Raw genomic sequence first — 21,632 nt, forward strand, 5'->3', positions numbered from 1 at the left:
TCAAGGATGATCAGATACTTGATAATATAGGAGACAAAGTAAAATCACATGGGAGTTCAGTATAAATTGGAAATCAGCTTATTTATATAATCAGCACCATCTTTTTCTAGTGACTGGAATACTTGTATCTACCCTCTAGGCACCCTCCTTCTAATTATCAGTGGCTCCCTTGGTAAGCATGGAATTAGAACAGAAGGAGATGAATGGACATTTGGGGGTTTTATCAGGCCATGATGAGGCCCCCTGATATATCTCTGTTTTCCCATAGCAAAGTAAACTTGTCAGGGGATCAGAATACTCATGGTGACTATATCTGGTGTAGCCCCATTTCATACCATGCTGGGTGCATGCTAATGTTTGCTTTTCTGCACTTTGCTTTTATGAGCTCATGATCCTTCTATTGGTATGTTTCCCTCTTGACATGTGTTAACTCTCTTGTTACCTTGCTGTGCATACCACATTAGGGAATATTCTCCAGTCACGTCTCTTCCCATTTTTAAATTTTTATTAGAACTCAGATTTATTGAGGTGCTGATCTCACTCTGTTTTTTGTGTACTAAGCTGATCCTTAAAAAGTCTTTCACTGTGAGTTTGGACGCTTTGTTTTGTTATCTAAAGACTTCGAGTCCAGGCGCAGTGGCCCACACCTGTAATCTCAGCACTTTGAGAGGCCAAGCTGGAAGGACAGCTTACATCCAGGATTTAAGACCAGCCTGGGCCGGGCACGGTGGCTCATGCCTGTAATCCCAGCACTTTGGGAGGCCAAGGCGGGTGGATCACGAGGTCAAGAGATCGAGACCATCCTGGTCAACATGGTGAAACCCCGTCACTACTAAAAATACAAAAAATCAGCTGGGCATGGTGGCACATGCCTGTAATCCCAGCTACTCAGGAGGCTGAGGCAGGAGAATTGCCTGAACCCAGGAGGCGGAGGTTGCAGTGAACCGAGATCGTGCCATTGTACTCCAGCCTGGGTAACAAGAGCGAAACTCCGTCTCAAAAAAAAAAAAAAAAACCAGCCTGGACAACATAGTGAGACCATGTCTCTACAAAAAAATTTTTAAAACTTACATGCAGTGGTGTGTGCCTGTAGTTCTAGGTGCTTGAAGGACTGAGGTGAGAGAACTGTTTGAGCCCAGGAGGTCAGGGTTGCAGTGAGCCGTGACTGTGCCACTGCACACCAGCCTTGGTGTTGGAATGCAACAGTGTCTCAAAAAAAAAAAAAAAAAAAAAAGGACTTTGGGTATGTCAGTGGTTCTCAAAGTGTGGTCTCAAAACCAGCAGCATCAGCATTGCTAGGGAACTTGTTTGAAATGCAAATTCTTGGAGCCTACCTCATACCCACTCTATCAGAAACTCCGAGTGAGAACCAATAGTCTGTATCTTAACAAGTTCTCCAGATGGTTCTAATATGTGCCAGTTTGAGAACTGGGGTTAGGCACATTGTGAGTGCAAATTTCCAGGTTTGCACTTCCTCAAGGTCCCAGTGATACTTACCAGAGTCATTCTGGCCTATTCCTTAAGGCTGCTGATTGAGTTGCACTTAATTGTATTTAGCTAATAATTACTCTTAATAAAGAGTAATAAAGTACTCTTAAAAATGTCTAGGCAGTTCCCACTCCTACCTTTTTAATTTAAAATTTTTATTTGCCATGAATGAAAGCTCATCGTATCATTAATGTGAATGGTAACAACATTAAGATTGTAAACGGTAATGTGCTAAATTAATTTTTGTTTTTCAAAAATATTTCCTCCTGATATATGTTTTGAAGATTTGGAAAATGCAAAGAAATATAAAGAAGGGAAATAGCACTCATCTGTGCAAAGATAACTGTTAGCAACTTGGCAAACTTCTAATCTGTTTTCCTCAGATTAAAATATATATATAAAATGGATCAGTTTATATAGTTAATTCTGTTAATATTATTACAAGGTAAACAGTTTTTATGCCATTAAAAACTTATACATGTGTTGATGTATACAGCTGTCATTAAAAAAAAAGTTAGAAAACTTCAGACATGCAAAAGGAGAGATAATGACATATGAATATTTTATCTACCATCATCTAACTTCAAAAATTATGTACTCATGGACAGTCTTGTTTAATTTATACCTCTACTTAGATTGTTTCATTTATACCTCTACTTAGGTTGTTTCATTTATACCTCTACTTAGATTGTTTGGAGGCAAATTCAGACATGTATTTATTTTTGAAAAAAAGGATTTTAAATAGGTCTACACTAGTGTTATACCCACAGGAACACACCAACAAATCTTTAATATTATCAAGTATTCAGAAAGTGTTCACATTTTACCACTTGCATCTTAAATGTTTTTATATAGTTGATTTGTTCAAATCAGGATCTAAAATATGATTCATACCCTGCAAGTGGTTGCTTCATCTTAGGTCTCTTTTAATCTGTAGGCTCCACCTCCATCTCTTGCTCTCTTTTTTTTTAAGCTGAGCTCACACTTATTTTTTACTGCCCTTGAAAGAATTTGACCTGTAGAATTTTTCAACAGATTTTGCTGATGGCATCATCATATTTTGTTCTTCTGAATCTTGTGAAAGTTAAATCCATTTCATTCTGATTTGATAAGAAGAAGGGAGAGCAGGATTAACTTTATTGGTGGTTTTGTGTATTTCTATTAGGAAGCTTTTTATGATTTTAGTTGATAATCTTTGCTTACATTTTTATTTCAGTGAAAGTTTTAAATTATGATAATATAATCCTATCATTCATTTTTCATGTATTTGCTGGAATGTCTCTTCATCAACCTATTTGGTTACCCTGAAGTACATTTTGAATGGGAAAGACAGGATAAATGCTTTATTCTTTGATTTTGTGTACCAGTTTTCAAAATGATGAGTTGGTTCCCAAGCATCCTTCAGAGGAGGCCAGTGAGTTTTCTTTTGCTTTCAGTTTTGTTATGATCTTATAAATTTAAACATATTTTATATGTTTTAATCCATTGCAGTTATTTTTCTTACGGGGACTCAGATTATCCAGCTTTGCCAGTGAGAGCCTCTTCCACAGTTGGCTCTGAATCTTTTTGAGATTATTCTACTAGTGTTTTGAGTTTTCCTGTTTCCTACTTTAATTTAGGCTAATCATGTATATTTCCTCCCTGTGACTGAGAACAATCATTTCTTTAAATAACCTGGTTCCTTTTTGTAAGAAATGATATTTGGAAACCACAGTCAGATACTGAGGTGCTCACTCTTGGTTAATCATTGTTTTTAGATAAGTATCAATTATTGTGACCTTGTAACTATTCACTTTGATGAATACACTAGTTTACTTAATTAGAGATTTGATGTTCATAATGCCAAGAGCAGTATCTTTTAAGATACATTTTGTTCATGATCAGATTATTTCCTTAAGAAGTACTAGGTCAGGCCGGGCGCGGTGGCTCAAGCCTGTAATCCCAGCACTTTGGGAGGCCGAGGCGGGTGGATCACGAGGTCGAGAGATCGAGACCATCCTGGTCAACATGGTGAAACCCCGTCTCTACTAAAAATACAAAAAAATTAGCTGGGCATGGTGGCGCGTGCCTGTAATCCCAGCTACTCAGGAGGCTGAGGCAGGAGAATTGCCTGAGCCCAGGAGGCGGAGGTTGCGGTGAGCCAAGATCGCGCCATTGCACTCCAGCCTGGGTAACAAGAGCCAAACTCCGTCTCAAAAAAAAAAAAAAAAAAAAAAAAGAAGTACTAGGTCAAAGGCTATAAACTTAAATAAGGCTTTTAATACGTATTGCCAGATTATTTTCCACATTACTAATTTGTACTCTCTTGAGAACAGTGAGAGAATACATCTGACTTTACCCCTGTATTAGCATTAAGTATTCCTTTTTCATTTTTGTTAATTTTATAAATTAATTTTAATTGACAATTTGATGTTAATTATATTGCTAATTGTTATTTGATATTTTACTTTCTGTTAGTGACATTCAAATTTTAATGATCTTATTGCCATTTGATTTTCCAGTTTCCAGTATTGACTTCATATTCTTACCTGAATTATCTATTGAAATTATAGTGTTTTTTTCCTTTTATGGATACCTTATTTATTTAGTGACATTATTAGTTTATCTTACTTGTTATACCTTTTCCAGTTTATTTGCTTTAAAATTTTGTTTATTATGCATTTGCAGTTTTAAAAAGTTTATCATACATAGAAGTTTTAAAAAGTTTAAAAATTAGATGTATTCATATATTTCCTTATTGAATACATTGTTTTTAAGCAGAAGACTTTTCCACTAATAAATGTTTACATTTATTTTACCTTTCTTCGCTGCTTCCTCCTATTCTTTTCCTTTCTCCATTATCTAGAATAAAGTAAGGAACAGGCGGGATAAGACTTCATCTCCCATCCCTACACATAGCTAACTAGTTGTTCTATTATTATTCATTAAATAATCCTTCCTTTTCTCCCAGTGACTTAAGATGTTATCTCTGTTCGATTAAATTCTTATACAATTTTTGTACGATATTTTTGCATCAATCAATTACTATATTTTCCTTAGTTTAATATCCACTAAAAAAAACTGGGTTTTTTAATTAAAAAAAAAATTCCCAGCTCTTCTCTTGTGTTTGTTCCTCTCTACGAACTTCACAATCATTTTAAAGTTCTAAAACAGAGAGAAAAATTCCCAGGGGGATTTTTATTGAAATTATTCAAAGCCTATATAAATTAACTTGCAAAGAATTACAGCTTTTACATATTTCAGTCCCTCCCTCCATATAATTTTACAAAGGTTTGTAATTTCCTTCACAGTATCGCTCTCACAGTTTTTATAGTTTTTATATTTAGACTTTTCTAACTTTTTTATTGCTTATCTATAAAAAGAAAACTATGAAATTTTTTTTCACATCTAGCTATTTAATTATTGAATCTGAGAGTTTTGCCTAGTCATCTTGACTTTTATAGATATAGCATCATCTGCAAAAGAAAATTTTTACTTAAGCTGACACCATTGAAAATGTTTACTTTTAGGTTAGAAAAAAATAATTATATACTAAAAATATTGTCTATATTAAATATATAATACATAAATATAATGCAAATATATTTTATATGTTTATAAAATTATATCTTTTAAAAAAACTTTACCTTTTATTGCAGCCATTTCTTCCTTTGTCTGATAGTGGTGTTATATATGATTCTGATGAAAGCATTCATAGTGATGAAGAAGATGATGCCTTTTTTTCAGATACACAAATACAGGAGCACCAAGATCCAAATTCCTATAGGTAAATAAGACTTTCCTTTCTTTTTCTTTTCTTTTTTTTTTTTTGGCTTTTCTTTAAATCTCAGTGTTACTAATTTTAAAGTACATTATTATCCTGAATTTATATGAAAACTGACTTATGTTTCCAGGTTACAAATTCTGCACCTTTGAGGTCAATTTCTAGAGAGTATTTTCTCTACATCCAAAGACTAGCTTTCGTGGAGAGTGCAAACACAAGCATTTTTAGTAAGGAAAACACATGTAACTCATAGATATACTATTAGAATTTAATATGTAATTTATTGGTATACTATTAGGTTCCATGTGCTGTATGGTAATTATTTTTCCATGAGGTAATTTTCAGCAAGCGTAATATAGTATTGCAAGATTTTTATATTCAGTGATCATAAAGGTGCCATTTTTGTGTCGTTAATTTCAAGGACAGCTTTTTTTCTGGGTTGGAGAGTGGGCTAAACAGTTGGCAGGGAACTCCACTGTGTTTCTCCCATGATTTTATTTTTCACTTAAAGACTATTTTTTGCCCTTCTTTGAACAGCTGGGCTCTTCTACATTTGACAATGGTTAAGCTAGCACTTCACAATGTCAAGAATTTCTTTCCCATTGCTGGACTGGAATTCTCTGGTGAGTTTGGAATTTTAATACTGTTATTAAAAATAATAAATTATCATCAAGTTTCTCTTTACAAAATCTATATAAAAGATCATTTGGTACCTTTTTAAAAGGTACCAGAGATTTTATAAAGTCTTGCTTATTTTATGCTCCAATCTGTGAGTTTATTTTTATTTTCTTAGACAGAGTCTAGCTCTGTCGCCCAGGCTGTAGTGCAGTGGCATGATCACAGCTCACTGCAAACTTCATGTCTTGCATTCAAGCCATCCTCCCACCTCAGCCTCCTGAGTTGCTGAGATTATAGGTATCTAACCATGCTGGGCTGATTTTTGTATTTTTTGTAGAGACAGGGTTTTGCCATGTTACCCAGGCTGGTCTTGAACTCCTGGGCTCAAACAATCCACCTGCCTTGGCCTCTCAAAGTGCTGAGATTACAGGTGTGAGCCACAGCACCTGCCTTCAGTCTAGTACTTTAAATTATATCAAGAATTACTGTCAACACAAAAGATTGAGAAAGAGCAGAAAACCACCCTGGGGAAGCTAGACATTTTCTCAGCTTTTGGAGAGCTGGCCTTCTGTTCTGTTCAAAGCATTAAGAATCTAAACAGGCCGGGTGCGGTGGCTCAAGCCTGTAATCCCAGCACTTTGGGAGGCCGAGGCGGGTGGATCACGAGGTCAAGAGATCGAGACCATCCTGGTCAACATGGTGAAACCCCTTCTCTACTAAAAATACAAAACATTAGCTGGGCATGGTGGCGCATGCCTGTAATCCCAGCTACTCAGGAGGTTGAGGCAGGAGAATTGCCTGAACCCAGGAGGCGGAGGTTGCAGTGAGCCAAGATTGCGCCATTGCACTCCAGCCTGGGTAACAAGAGTGAAACTCCGTCTCAAAAAAAAAAAAAAAAAAAAAAAAAAGCCGGGCGCGGTGGCTCAAGCCTGTAATCCCAGCACTTTGGGAGGCCGAGGCAGGTGGATCACGAGGTCGAGAGATCGAGACCATCCTGGTCAACATGGTGAAACCCCGTCTCTACTAAAAATACTAAAAATTAGCTGGGCATGGTGGCGTGTGCCTGTAATCCCAGCTACTCAGGAGGCTGAGGCAGGAGAATTGCCTGAACCCAGGAGGCAGAGGTTGCGGTGAGCCGAGATCGCGCCATTGCACTCCAGCCTGGGCAACAAGAGCGAAACTCCGTCTCAAAAAAAAAAAAAAAAAAAAAAAAAAAATCTAAACAGTATTAGGCTAACATTTCCAGTTTTATTTGTATTTTCAGAAGTTTTGTCTCTGAGAATTCAGAATCTGTAAATATTTGGATGATGATCAATACTTTTTATTAAACTAAATAACATTCTGTCGCCTTGTAGAGCTGCCTGTAACATCACCATTAGGTACTGCTGTGATTAAAAACTTGGAGAACTGGGAACAGATCTTGCAAGAGAAAATGGATCAGTTTGAAGGTCCACCCCCTAACTATATCAACACATATCCAACTGACCTTTCAGTGGGAGCAGGACCAGCTATTCTTCGAAATAAAGCAATGCTAGAACCTGAAAATACCCCATTCAAGTAAGAAAGCTCTTATAATGCTGATAAAGAATGTAGCTTAACTTTTCTGGAAGACAGTTTGTCTAAATCTGGCAATACACTTTAAAACATTCATAATTTTGAACCTGCAGTCCTGTTTTTAGCAGAATAAGGAAAATACACATTTAAATAGATTTTTCCCCAGTATTACCTGTAATTCAGTAGACATCCATTTACATAAAAAAAAGGATGTCTTTATTGTATTAATTTCTGGTGTTCTTGCTTGCTTGTTTGTTTTTGAGACAGAGTCTCAGTCTGTCACCCAGGGTGGAATGTCGTGGTACTATCTCAGCTTATTGCAGCCTCGACCTCCCAGGCTCAAGCCATCCTTTCACTTCTGCTCCCCTAGTAACTGGGACTACAGGCGAGCACCGCCGTGCCCAGCTAATTTTTTTGTATTTTTTGCAGAGATGGGGGTTTACCATGTTGCCCACGCTGGTCTCAAACTTCTGGGCTCAAACAGTCTGCCTGTCTTAGCCTCCCAAAGTGCTGGGATTACAGGCATGCCTCACTGCAGCTGGCATATTTATGTTCTTATTGCCAGAACTCTTACAGATTTTTTAAAAAGTCTATATATGCAAATACAGTGCTTCTGACTTTTGTCAGTAAGTTAACAGTAAACACATTAAAGGTTTTTAATTGATGTTTTGATCTTCTACATCTAGGCCCGTTTTGATATGCAGCATGCTTTTTTTTTTTTTTTGAGACAGTGGACCCTGATTAAGAGTATTTCTTAAAAGCTTGAAAGAACAAAGCTTTTTAGCTTGTTAGGCTGTTCGAATTGATAGCTATGACTTATATTCATTGCTGATATGCTTCAACCAACAGGACCAACATGAAGTATAATTTAAAAAGAGAATAATAAAAGATTCATTTGACTCCCAGCTTAACTGGTTCATTCAGTGTAATTAGAGAATTCGTTGCTAGATGAATAAATGATTTTTAGGAGAACTAAAAATTAAAACTGTATAGTTTTATTGAACTTAATGCTGTGTCTTCTCTGCAATAGATTGTGAAGGTTTTGTAAATATCTAGAAATGTAAACATATTTTCTGTAGACTGAAATAGTGTAATATGTTAATTTTTTTAATAGGTCTCGGGATTCTTCTGCATTTCCAGTCAAACGACTTTGGCATTTCCTTGTTAAACAAGAAGTTCTTCAAGAGACGTTTATTAGATATATTTTCACTAAGAAAAGAAAGCAGAGTGAGGTATTTTGAGAAAAATACTTTCTATTGTAATTTTTCTTTAGTTTGCTTTAACATTTCTAAGGAAATCAGTGCTCGATTTATTCTGAAATTTTCTTTTTGGCTGGGTAATAGAGTTCACTAAATTACAGTCAACTGCTTTTAAGATAAAACCTTACAATTTTCATTTTATAGCAATGAAACAACATAGGTACCTTGATAAATTACATACATTCAAGTGAAAGTTGGTACTTCCTTTATACTATTTGTTACTAGGTTTTTACATTTAATAAACATTGTAATGGATGGAATCGTGATGGAGGAATTTAATATATAAACATACTCTGTAATATTCTCCAAATGTGTGTTTGAAATGTAATATAGCTTTTTAAAAGCATTTCATTTACTTAGCACTTAGAAATGAACAGAATAAAGATCCAAAATAGCAAATACAAGATGAAGGAAGATTGCTCTCACAAAGCAAGGCAAAAGTTCTGCATTGCATGGTTATTTTTAAGTTAACATAATTAATAATGTAATAGCAGACATGATTCAAGAAGAATCAACAGTTTGGGAGATTGGCAGATGACCTCTTCCTTATAAAAGTAGGACCTTTTACGTGAGCATTTCGGTCTGTTTGGCCATTTAGTGAGGTAATGAGCAGTTTGAAGAGTGTTCAGAGTTGAGTGTCTGATATAATTAATGATTTGGCAAGTACAATCACTGAGAAGAGACAAAATGAATTATATTTCACTTAAAAAAGTGAAAACTGAAACAGAGTCCATATGGCTCGATTTCCCGAGATAAAGTATAAAAGTGCTTCTCAGTTTTTCCTCATGCCTAGGGCAGTGGAACCTACCATAGTCGTTCCTCACCAGAATGGTAATTGTGGTCAGCCCTTATGAACAGTCATTTGTTTACTCTATGGATTTAAAAATTGTGTACTTAAATGAGGAAGTAGAAGAAGAAAACTTTTGAATCCTAGTTATAAGCTTTTTCATAACAACATACCCTTATGGCATTGAAATTATTGATGTGAGCTTTGTTAAGGAAATCACAGAGGCAAATTATTTGCCACTTTCATTTAAACCACTGCGTACAGTATTTCCTATAGTGGTGCTAAGTCCAAATTCTGTAAACTAAGATACAGGAATCTAAGATAGTGATTTAAAAGATTTTGGCCAGGCATGGTGCCTCAGGCTTGTAATCCTAGCACTATAGGAGGCCTAGACAGGTGATATCCTGAACTCAGGATTTTGAGACAAGCCTGGGCAACATGTTGAAAACCCATTTCTACAAAAAATAAAATTATCTGGATATGGTGGTGCATGTCTGTAACCCAGCTACTTGTGAGGCTGAGGTGGGAGGATCACTTGAGCCCAGGAGGTGGAAGTTGTAGTGAGCTGAGATCACATGCCACGGAACTCCAGCCTGGGTAACAAGTGAGACCCTGTCTCAATCAGCCTATCATTCAATACCTCTGTTAGTCACAGAAAACCAGTTCATTGAGTGATTAATTTTCTGAGTGTTTTGTTCTTCAAATTATTAAAATTAATGATTTATCACAAGTATGTTTTAAGTATTGGTAAGGTTGATAGCAGCTTGACTAGCTGACTTGTTAGAGTGCAGAATCCTGTGGGAAGCCAGGTGTCTGGGTTTCTTGGACCCTCCCATTCTTGTCTTGCCCTTCCCCACCAGTTTGCTTCTTAATTCTCCCCCTCTTCACCCCTTATTTTCCCTTCCATTATGCCCCTCAGTCTCTGTGTATACTCTTCCATTTTTCTCCCAGCATAGGGTCCCCATCAACAGGAAAGTAGGACAGAGGTAAATGGAATGTTTCTTAAAGTGTTACGTAAGCATCAGTTGGCTCCAAGGAAGGGAAGTACATGATTGAGATTTAGGGTGGAAGAATTTTTATCATGTACCCTTTTGAATTTTAAAACACTGAATGAAATTACCATCTTGTCCAGTACTAGAACTTCCTGTGATTATGGAAATCTGTATCTGCATAGTTCAACATAGTAGTCACAAGCCACATGTGGTTACTGAGTACTTGAAATATGGCTAGCATGATTGAGAAACAGAATTTAAAATTTTAATCTAAATTTAAATAGTTACATGTGGTTAGTAGTTGCTGTTTTGAATAGCACAGATCTGAAAAAAATTATTTCCATTAAGAGAAAATTTATGAATAAAATGTTAAGGCTGCTAGAACAAAACAAAAACTGGTCACTAGGCTCAGAAATATGCAAAACTTATTAAAACTCTATCCATCCAGTAAGAGTGCTTTATCTTGAAAATTGTCAAATAGGATTTTGATAATCACTAAATTTGGCAAATTTGGAAAATTGACTAATAAAATTGGCAGGCTAATCCTAAAAATGCTGGATGCATTTAAACAAATTTCCCTGAGAAATGCTGAAGTTATAGATATATTATAAGATCTTTTACTCACTGAACATGTTAAAAATATTTCACAAAACCTGTTTTTTGGACAGACTGGTGAATTCATCTCCTTATTTAAGACAAATAGATTCTTCAGCAGTTTGGTCTTTGCTAAGTTAGCTATGCCACACATTGACCGTTCCTTGCAAGTTTTCTTAGGCGTTTCTTTACTAGCTGCAGCAACTGTAGGGCAGTCTGTGAAGGCATGGTCAGAAAATTTGGCCCTTCATGACGGAAGGGAGGCAGTCACCTGAAAAGGTATGAGGAAGAGTTTGTTGCTCTGATCAAACCTTCAGAGGTGTCCACAGCAGAGCAGAAATATAACTTCTGATTGTGGCCATCCTTAGGACCCTGCATCAACCCAGGAGCAAATTGCCGAGTGATTTCTTTTCCATGCCTGATTTTATTAAACATTTATTTACTTAGAGAAAAATCATGTGGTTACTCAGGTTCCTTATAAGAATGAAATAAATACCAGTATTTGGGATCTCTGTTTAGAAATAGGTATTTTGATTTGATTTGAAATCAACCCCTATAGGGTAGGAATTTATGTAGCACCTTATGCATCTGCTTATACATGTGGGTTTTAATTTTACACTTTACCAGTTATGTAACTTAAATTTCTTAAAACTGTATACAGATAACTAATTTTTATTTTGAAATAGCTTTTATGTTCTCGTGTGTATGTAATAGTCACATTAATTTTGCTCTTTTGGCTTTGTATTGTGTTTGATGACTGTTTTATTCAGTTTAATTTTTACTTGATTTTGCAAATTCATTTTTATCATCTTTAAGTGGTGGAGTGACCATTTCACCTTGAAATATTTCACTCTCTTTATAATTTCATTCCATGCATGTGTTTTGTGTTTGTGTCGGTGTGGTGTTAGTCTGTAGAAGAACATGTGGAGCAGGTCAAACAAAACTGCATAGCAGAAGATTGCCACATCAAGGTAGTATTCCAAGATTTTGTATTTAGTTCATTCTTTAAAGTTCAAGGAGCTAATGCCTCATTTCTGATACTAACCATGACCTGCCCAACTGGCTAACTACTCAGAGAACTCATAGTACTCCTGTACCACCTCAGTGGTGTAGGGGAGGAGATGCTTCACTGTATCTGGCTTGCCTTGGTTCTTCTCTTTCTTGCTCCCTTTTCCATCTTCACTTCTGTCACTTTTTCTGTTTTAAGCATGGCTGTTTCATCTTTCCTTCTTGATTCTGCCTTTTCTTTCCTTTCCATCACCAACCTTAAGCCACCTTCCTCTCATCAGTCTCTTTCATTCTTTTCGAACTATCCCTCTTTCCAACTTTTCCTTATTTCTAGCTCATCACCCTTATTCAAAGGGTGATTTCTTTGTGGGTTTTTTCTGGCCTTTTATTCCAGTCTGTGCCTCTTAATGTATACACACTCTTATTTTAGAATATTTATACACTTTTGGAAGAACTAAGACATATTACTGTATAAATTACTAATCAAATGTAATGTATTAGCCATCTTTTATGATCATTAATCAGTATCTTACCATCACACTGGAAATTGGGGTGATTACAGGACATCAGAGAATTTAACTGAATTTTCCAAAGCTGGTTTTCAACACATTAAAGTTACTCGTTCTTCTTGCTTCTGCTGCTGCTACTACATTTTCGTCTTATCCTACTTTTAAATCTTATGGGATGTGGATAACTCTAAATAGAGCTGTGCTGCAGCAACTAAAACTGCTGATGAATGTTTTCTAGGTTGAAGCTGATCTAGGCTATCCAGGTGGAAAGGCGAAAGTCATTCATAAGGAATCTGATATGATCATGGCGTTTTCTGTTAATAAGGTAAAAACTGTCATCATTATAAACAATGTATTCCTCTTTAGTGAAATTGCTTAAATCATTGAATCTGCTTTTGCTTTATAGGCAAATTGTAATGAAATTGTTTTGGCTTCAACACATGATGTTCAAGAACTTGATGTTACTGCACTACTGGCCTGTCAGTCATATATATGGATTGGAGAAGAATATGACAGAGAATCTAAAAGGTTTGTCCCACAGTCACTTTTACGTATAGTTTTCTGTAAGAAGTACCCACTAAATGGTTATGCATATGATTTGAATTATTTCAAAAGGTATATATGTATCTCTTTCTTCATTTGGTTAGGTGACAAATATAATTACTTTAGCTGCCAATGAAAGTCTTTGCCTACATTAACCTAATAAATTATACTTCTTCCATTAAACCCTACACTATTGATAGTATTTGAATCAGAATAACCCCTGACTCTTGGCTTCATGATATTCAGTGTATTAATCTGATCTGGATAATTAAAACAGTATACACAAATATGTTAATTATACTGATGAGTCACATTTACTGAGTAATTTTGCAGTGTTTCTTCTTATCACCTGATAAGCATACCTTTTTTTAACAGACAAATTTTGAGGGCTTTACTTTTCATTAAAGCTATGGACACTTCACCAAGAGTATTTTGCCATTCTTCCTTATTTTAAGGTTTCTCCTCCATGGTTTGCCCTCCCTCTTGCTTTTCTCTAGATTCTTAGAAATTGTATGTGCTTGAGGATAGTGCCGTGATAGTTTCTCTCCTTGTTTTGTTGAATTCTTTCTTTTGTTAGTATGTGATGTAACTAGGACTTAATATCACATTTTAGAGTAGATAACAACCATGTACTGTGATACAATCCATTACAAAAATTACTTTCACATTTTATCTTACTCCAAGAAATCTTTAAACTCAGATTTCTTTAGATGTGTTAATTTGATACTGAAATATCTGTACTTGAATAGATTTTTCCATAGATAAAAACAAATCTATATTAAATACTTTAAAACAAACATTTGTTTCAACTTATGCAGCAATAAAGTTGTCTGCAAACAACATTAGACTAAATTTATATTTTGCCAAAAGGGAAAAAAGTTAACCAGTATTAAAATTGGTGATTAGGACTTGTACCTAATTTTTCTCATGGCTACTTATTTAAAATAAAGATTGACCTGTGGGTACATAAGCAGCTCTTTAACTGGAATTTGTGTTAAGAGAAAGAAAAGGGAACTTTCACAGTAACTAATGAATGTTTTTCACAGTTCAGACGATGTTGATTATCGTGGTTCCACTACAACTCTTTATCAACCCAGTGCAACAGCCTATTCAGCAAGTCAGGTGCATCCACCTTCATCTCTGCCATGGCTGGGCAGTGGACAGACTAGCACTGGAGCTAGTGTGGTATGTTATTTACTTATAGGCATCATTTCTGGATTTGGACTGTCTGAAAAATCAGTTGGAATCACTTTGACATTGGAATGATCCTAAAGATCAGGGACAAAGACCAGTAAATAGGCCATGATAATGACAGCTGACATTTATTGTGGCTTTTTTATTTGGAGACGGGGTCTGGCTCTGCCACCCAGGCTGGAGTGCTGTGGTACAATCTTGTCTCACTGCAGCCTTGATCTCCTGGGCTCAATTGATCCTGCCAACTCAGCCTCCCATGTAGCTGGGACTACAGGTACATGCCACCACACCTGGCTAATTTTTGTGTTTTTTAGTAGAGATGGGCTTTCACCACATTGCCCAGGCTGGTCTCAAACTCCTGGGCTCAAGTGATCTACCCACTTCAGCCTCCAAGGTGCTATACAGTATTACGGGCGTGAGCCACCACACCTGGCCTCAGATGACTTTCTTAGTGGCAGGTGCATGCTTTTTCTCACCACAGTCCTAGGTGATAGGTGCTATTATTACCCTCCATTATCATTTTATAGTTGAGTAAACTGAGATACAAATCGGTAAAGCAAAGTTAAAGGGGAATTCATGTCTAAGTGTTTGAAAGCACATCAGTAACATTCTTGTCACTGTAGCTGGAGGGGTCCCATTCTCCTGTTCTGCTCTGAAGCATCTGGAGGTACTCCTGAATGTCCTCAGGGAGGGACACTTGAAGAAGAGTTCCTTTATTATGAGATGAGCTTGGTAACCTCATAGGCCAGGGCTATACCAGCAAGTGACTGTTCTTCCTCAGCCTCTTCAGATAAGTGTTCTATGTAGCGGTTCAGAACATCTGTAACAGGCTTTATCTCAATAATAAGCAAATGTAAAAGAATAAATGTTGTCAGAATTTATCCTGAAGCATACCTTTCCTCATCTCTTCTGAATACACAAAATAAACTTATTTTTAAAATGTTCTTTTAAAGCTTATGAAAAGGAACCTACATAATGTGAAGAGAATGACTTCACACCCAGTCCATCAATACTGTAAGTATTTATGACCTAAGAATTGTAAGTGTTCCCTCTCATTTGGAGGTTGACTTATAGAACAGAATAGATTGGAACTCCTTAACTCTTCAATTTCTTATTTTCTTCTTTTTCTCTTGTGTTTCAGATCTTACAGGTGCTCAGGATGGCAGTGTACGTATGTTTGAATGGACGCGGCCTCAGCAACTTGTCTGCTTTCGTCAAGCTGGCAATGCAAGAGTTACTAGATTATATTTTAATTCACAAGGCAACAAGGTTAGTTTCTTGGGGCTACTGCTAAAATCATCTGAAAATAATTGTGGATATTTAGGAGTAAGTGATTAATAAAAGTGCATCTAAAAATGAATTCAATGACCCTGGATTTAAGCTAAGCAGGCAGTTTGGTGGAGTCTATTTATATACCTTCTTTCCTTCCAATAGAAGCAAAAATCTGCAAAATTTAGTATGGGTTAATCATATATTTAAAGATACTAAATATTCTGTGAGAGTAAAAAAACTGCTTCTGTTGAGTGTGTTGGTGAGTCCTAATAAGTACAGTCAAGTTCTTGAGAGAAACCTAGTTTCTTACTAAATTTCATGAGTAAGAGGTTAGAGGAAAACAGTGAAACAGTTAAGAAGGGATGGAATGGCTGGGCACAGTGGTTGACACTTGTAATTACAACACTTTGGAGGCTAAGGCAGGAGGATTGCTTGAACTCCAGTATTTGAGACAACCTGAACAACAGAGAGAGACCCCATCCCTACAAAAAATGTATAAAAATTAGCCCAGCCATGTGCCTGTAGTCCTGGCTACTCAGAAGGTTGAACCTGGAGGATCCCTTGAACCCAGGAGTTTGAGGTTACAGTAAACTGTAATTGTACTATTGCACTCCAGCCTGGGTAACAAAGTGAGACCCTGTCTCCAAAAAAAAAAAGGAGTGGGGGGAAGTGACAGGGAATTTTTTAGCACTTGGACTTTCTTGGGAATGACAGCAATGGAAGCATAGTTATAGACAGAATTTTTTTTTAGTAGGGTCTGAGTGAACTTCCTTTACATGTTTTTACCTTTGCTGTGGATGCTGAGAACATGTGTTTAGTAGTTATACTGTTCTTACAGTGTGGTGTTGCAGATGGAGAGGGTTTCCTGAGTATCTGGCAAGTTAACCAAACTGCATCAAATCCTAAACCTTATATGGTAAGTATTAGTAATGTTTCCAGAGCGCATATAGACGACGCTTTGTTTATGAAGTATCTGTTTCAGACAGTGAGTCTCATTTGGTGGTCCTACTGGGAGAAGGATGATTTTGTTCAGCAATCCCAGCCTAGCAGCAGCACCCGTCCTTGCCCTAGTTTTAGGCTGAAATTACCTGAACAACAAAAAGCCTTGCTTTTCCACTTGAAGTGCAGTCATTATATTTTTAAAATTTCTGGAGCTGTGCACGGTCCAACCCCTGTGCATGGTCCAACTCAGGGTACATTTTTGTTACACTTTTATCCATTTTGAAAGCTCTAGCTTCTTAATGTACATACCATAAAATTCTATCATTAAGAATCAGGTTCCAAATATCTATTCCAATTTGTTGCAGAATTTTGCTTACCAGATTATAAAATAACCAGTCCTAATGGGCCACCTTATTAATCCAAATTGGATTACAAAATATTTGGTGATGGAGATATAGTGGAGGAAGGGAACAGGGGGAGGATGGAAGGTGATGTCCTGTGTGAAACAGGCTTCATATATGTGGAGGGAGGTTCAGGAAGCCTTGAACCTCCTGGGACAGATAGATTACCCAAATACTTTTTAAAAATTTTCTAAACTATACGTATGTTCTTAATTATTTGTATATTTCTCTTAAATTAGTACACTGTAGACTGTACCTTGTCTACACAGAAATGGAAGTAATCCTGAATTTATACTTTTGCCTTCAGTCAGATCTGTTCCATTATAATTCTAGACCGAAAAAGATGGATTATATTTTAAAATACCTTGACATCCTAAGACTAGTTAGGTCTGTAAGCATTTCCTTTGTGGATTATTATTATTACAGTTTATTATATGTATTGGAGCTCATCAGTACTAAAAGTGATGGGGCTTAGGTAGGTTCAGGTACTTTGATGTCCTATTCTTACATAACCCAAAAATCATGATCTTTGTTTTTACCAACTGGTTTTTAAAAGTTACTGGATAATAGCCAAATAATACACACATGACAGTTAACCCTTGTACTATCACTTATTCTTTACTCTAGACTGAGTTTTAAAAAACTGTTCTTAGCTCATGCATGTAATATGTTATTAGCAGACATGTATGTTGGTACTGTATCAGATTTTATCTGAAAGTAAAGTAACTTCAGTTGCACTTTGTTTTCTGTAGAGTTGGCAGTGCCACAGTAAAGCCACAAGTGACTTTGCATTTATTACCTCTTCAAGTCTTGTTGCCACATCTGGACACTCCAATGACAACAGGTGGGTTCACAGAAAAGCAAAGTAAGAAATATAAAAACTTGAGGCAGGAAAGTATTCTTGCTAAAAGTAGGATTTCTAATAGAGTTTTAGGCATTAAAAAATAACTTCGTTACATAGTTCTTATTTCAGAGTCGTTTTTCTTATCAAAAAGAAAAGTAAAGATGAAAATTATTCCTAATGTATAATTTGTGTTTTAAAGCTATTCAGTCTTGTTTTAAAATACTACTGCTAACACTGTTAATTTCTTCAGGACTAACAAGCATCTGATACTGTCGACATCATTCTCAGCATTTTTATTTTACTGAAGTAGGTTATGGGAAATGGGTGGGATTTAGTTACATGGATAAGTTCTTTAGTGGTGATTTCTGCGATTCTGGTATTCCCATCACCTGAGCAGTGTACACTGTATCTGATGTGTAGTCTTTTGTCTCTCACCCTCACTCCCTCAAGTCCCCAGAGTCCATTATATATCATTCTGATCCTTTGCATCCTCATAGCTTAGCTCCCACTTATAAGTGAGAATATATGATATATAGTTTTTCATTCCTTAGTGAGTTCACTTAGAATCATGGTCTCCAGCTCCATCGGGTTACTGCAGATGCGATTATTTCATTCCTTTTTATGGCCAAGTAGTATTCCGTGATGTATATGTACCACGGTTTCTTTATCCACTCGTTAATTGATGGGCATTTAGGTTGGTTCTGTCATTTTGCAATTGTGAATTGTGCTGCTATAAACAGGCACGTGCAAGTGTCTTTTTCATTAGTGACTTCTTTTCCTCTGGGTAGCTACCCAGTAGTGGGATTGCTGGATTGAACAGTTCAGCTTTTAGTTCTTTAAGGAATTTCCATATATTCTGTATAGTGGTTATACTAGTTTACATTTCCACCAGCAGTATAGAAGTGTTCACTTTTCACCAAATCCATGCCAACATCTCTTATTTTCTAGTTTTTAAATTATGGCCGATCTTGCAGGAATAAGGTGGTACTGCATTGTAGTTTTAAGTGGCATTTTCCTGGTAATTAGTGGTTTTGAGCATTTTTTTTCATGTTTCTTGGCCATTTGTATTTCTTTTGAGAATTGTTGATTTAAGTTCCTTGTAGACTCTGGATATTAGTCCTTTGCCAGGTATATACATTGTGTTTTCTCCCACCCTGTGGATTGTCTGTTTACTCTTGCTGTGCAGAAGCTTTTTAGTTTAATTAGGTCACATTTATTTTTGTTGCATTTGCCTTTGGATTCTTGGTCATGAATTCTTTGTCTAAAATAGTTATTCCTATGTTATCTTCTACAATTTTTATGGTTTCAGGTGTTAAAGTTTGATCCATCTTGAGTTAATTTTTGTGTAAGGTGAGAGATGAGGATTCAGGGTAACAGGCATTTGACACTGTCGCCATCATTCTCAACATTTATTTTGACTTCACATCGTTTTCATTAGCAACACACGCCCATGAATAACATCTCCTGTTTGCCTGCAGTGGAAACGGAAAGGCAATGGTGTGGAGGATGCAGGGACAGGCAGAACTGTGTGAGATGAAACTGTGCAGGGTGAAAGGATAAGACTCCCAGACCCTATCCCCATCCTAGTTGGGAATCACTACTCTCTATAGGTGTGAGTGAACAAAAAAGATAAAGACCGGTTGTCCCTGGTGATGACTTAGAACAATTGTTTATGATGTGTTTTTTTTAATTGTGTTTTTTTAAAAGAAATGTTTGCCTCTGGGACACGTTAATATCACCCGGAAACAGCCTCATTCATGGTGAGTTAAGGTTTATGATTTTTTTTAATATACCATGAAGGAATGCTTTCTTGATTTTAATTAATGAATCTAATGAGTGTTTATTCACTGGTTGAAAATGGAGAAATATTTAGAATGAATGACTGAAAAGTTGGAAAAGTTAATTAACATATCTGGCTTCCTTGCTGAGTTAAAGATATATGGCCTCAGAAATCCAACTAGCTTATTAGAATAGTCTTTATGTTGTATTATATTCAGAAAAATACGGTATCGATAGTGGTACTACTAACAAGGCCATTTAAGAAATTAGTTGCAAAGTATTCACTGAGCTTAATAGAAAAGAGCATATTTTAAAGAATTAAGCCTAATCATGAAATACTTCCTGCCTTTTCTTCTCCTCCTTGTGGAGAATGAGGTCTCGCTGTATTGTCCAGCCAGGTCTCAGACTCCTAGGCTCAAGCTATCCTCCCACCTTGGCCTCCCTAAATTCTGGAATTATAGCCACGAGCCATCACACCTGGCCCTAACCATAAAATAAAACAAAGGTTAACCTTATGATAATTGCTATAAATGTAAACAATGTTATTTATATATTACTCCTTTTAAGACAATACTTGCCAAATTAGTGTTGTCTCTCTCTTCCACGTAGTACCACCCAGAAAGTGCTCCATGCTCAGATAAGTTTGGTTAAATGAAGTTAAGTAGATTGTTTTACAGAAAGATGCTCAGTCTTTTAATACACCAATGCAGTTATTTCTCAATTTGATTGCAGATTTCTGTGAACAATGGTTAACATTGCTTACAGATTTTCTATATGTTAATTTGAATCCTTAATCATACTAAAATGCAAATACTCCTGGGAAGGATAAATAACTTGTAACTGAAAACATTCACACATTTTCCTGTACCATTGTTGTTTCAGTTACAATATAGCACTTGGCTGGGTTAATACTCACCATCTTTCAGAAGCTCAGTCTCTTCTCTTCAGTATACTTTTTATGAGGCAGTGTCAATAATAGGGCTTCAGGTATACACTTCCTTTTTCTTTGTATTTCATATCGAGGTTATGGATACAAAAGGTTTGTTCTGACATTGCTTAATATTTTTCTTTAATGATATGATTACAGAAATTCAATGACTTATAAAACAATAAATGTACTTTGATGAAAAATGCATCAGTAATTTCTGTATTTAAATATGGATTTAGACATCATAATTACCAAGATAAGAAATTGTTTTGAGAAAGTCTCTGAAGTTTTTCTTCTTCAGGTTTCACATGCCATGATCATGGTGCCACGGTACTTCAATATGCACCCAAACAGCAACTCCTAATCTCAGGGGGTAGGAAAGGACACGTCTGCATTTTTGACATCAGGCAGAGGCAGCTTATTCATACATTCCAGGCCCATGATTCAGCTATTAAGGCTCTGGCTCTGGATCCCTATGAGGAATATTTTACCACAGGTTCAGCAGAAGGTAATATAAAGGTGAGTCAATAAAAGAGGTTGGAATGTGCTAAAGACTGACTGAAAAGAGAAAAAAGAAAAACTCCACATTCTTTGAAATAAAGCTTTGTGGATATATCAAATGTCTCAACATTCTACCACCTCCCCTTGATTCTGTATGGTTCTTTCTAAACTTTTATGGTCAATGAGATTATCAAACTCATTGGACTCAGGTCATTAGAAAGCTTTAAAGCATTCTCTTTTGAGTAAAGTATATGAGTGTAATGCATGAAATTTTTTGATGACGTTAGTTTGGCTTCTTAGAAGCTTCTCCCTTCTCCCTCAGTACTTGACTCTCGTATGTGGTACAGGTGATGTTTCCAGTAAGTGAGCTAGTGCAGATGCTCCTTGACTTATAGGGAGATTACGTCCCAACAAACCCATTATAAGTTATAAAAATATTAAGTTGGAAAACATCCTTCCAACTTAATATTTTCAACTTACTATGAGTTTACTGAGACTAACCCAAGGAGTGTACTGAATGCATATATATGGCTTTCACATTGTCATAAAGTCACAAAGTCTTAAGTCAAACCATCGTAAGTAGGGGACTCTCTGTACCGCACTACTTTTACATAGCCTTAGGGCCTATCTCAGCATGAGGAACACATTTAATTGGA

The 21,632-nt window shown here is 36.3% G+C and overlaps 1 protein-coding gene across 6 annotated transcripts in view; it reads left to right on the forward strand.

Moving 5' to 3' along the window:
• Positions 1 to 21,632, forward strand: part of DMXL2 (Dmx like 2) — a 171,935-nt gene that overhangs the window by 148,610 nt on the left and 1,693 nt on the right. For 3 of the 6 annotated variants that reach the window (XM_074393600.1, XM_039469087.2, XM_039469086.2), the window contains exons 30-43: positions 5,127 to 5,254; positions 5,789 to 5,874; positions 7,225 to 7,426; positions 8,538 to 8,655; positions 11,964 to 12,026; positions 12,811 to 12,897; positions 12,979 to 13,100; positions 14,162 to 14,300; positions 15,263 to 15,323; positions 15,451 to 15,578; positions 16,420 to 16,497; positions 17,677 to 17,768; positions 19,476 to 19,528; positions 20,777 to 20,994. In XM_074393600.1, the coding sequence (XP_074249701.1) occupies positions 5,127 to 5,254; positions 5,789 to 5,874; positions 7,225 to 7,426; positions 8,538 to 8,655; positions 11,964 to 12,026; positions 12,811 to 12,897; positions 12,979 to 13,100; positions 14,162 to 14,300; positions 15,263 to 15,323; positions 15,451 to 15,578; positions 16,420 to 16,497; positions 17,677 to 17,768; positions 19,476 to 19,528; positions 20,777 to 20,994 (1,575 nt within the window). Of the gene's footprint in view, positions 1 to 2,798; positions 2,903 to 5,126; positions 5,255 to 5,788; positions 5,875 to 7,224; positions 7,427 to 8,537; positions 8,656 to 11,963; positions 12,027 to 12,810; positions 12,898 to 12,978; positions 13,101 to 14,161; positions 14,301 to 15,262; positions 15,324 to 15,450; positions 15,579 to 16,419; positions 16,498 to 17,676; positions 17,769 to 19,475; positions 19,529 to 20,776; positions 20,995 to 21,632 lie in introns of those variants that run through there. The other 3 variants (XM_003928850.4, XM_010339486.3, XM_074393601.1) reach the window with 2 other exon arrangements.

Source organism: Saimiri boliviensis, chromosome 2 (genome assembly GCF_048565385.1).
Source record: "Saimiri boliviensis isolate mSaiBol1 chromosome 2, mSaiBol1.pri, whole genome shotgun sequence".
Lineage (NCBI taxonomy): Eukaryota > Metazoa > Chordata > Mammalia > Primates > Cebidae > Saimiri > Saimiri boliviensis.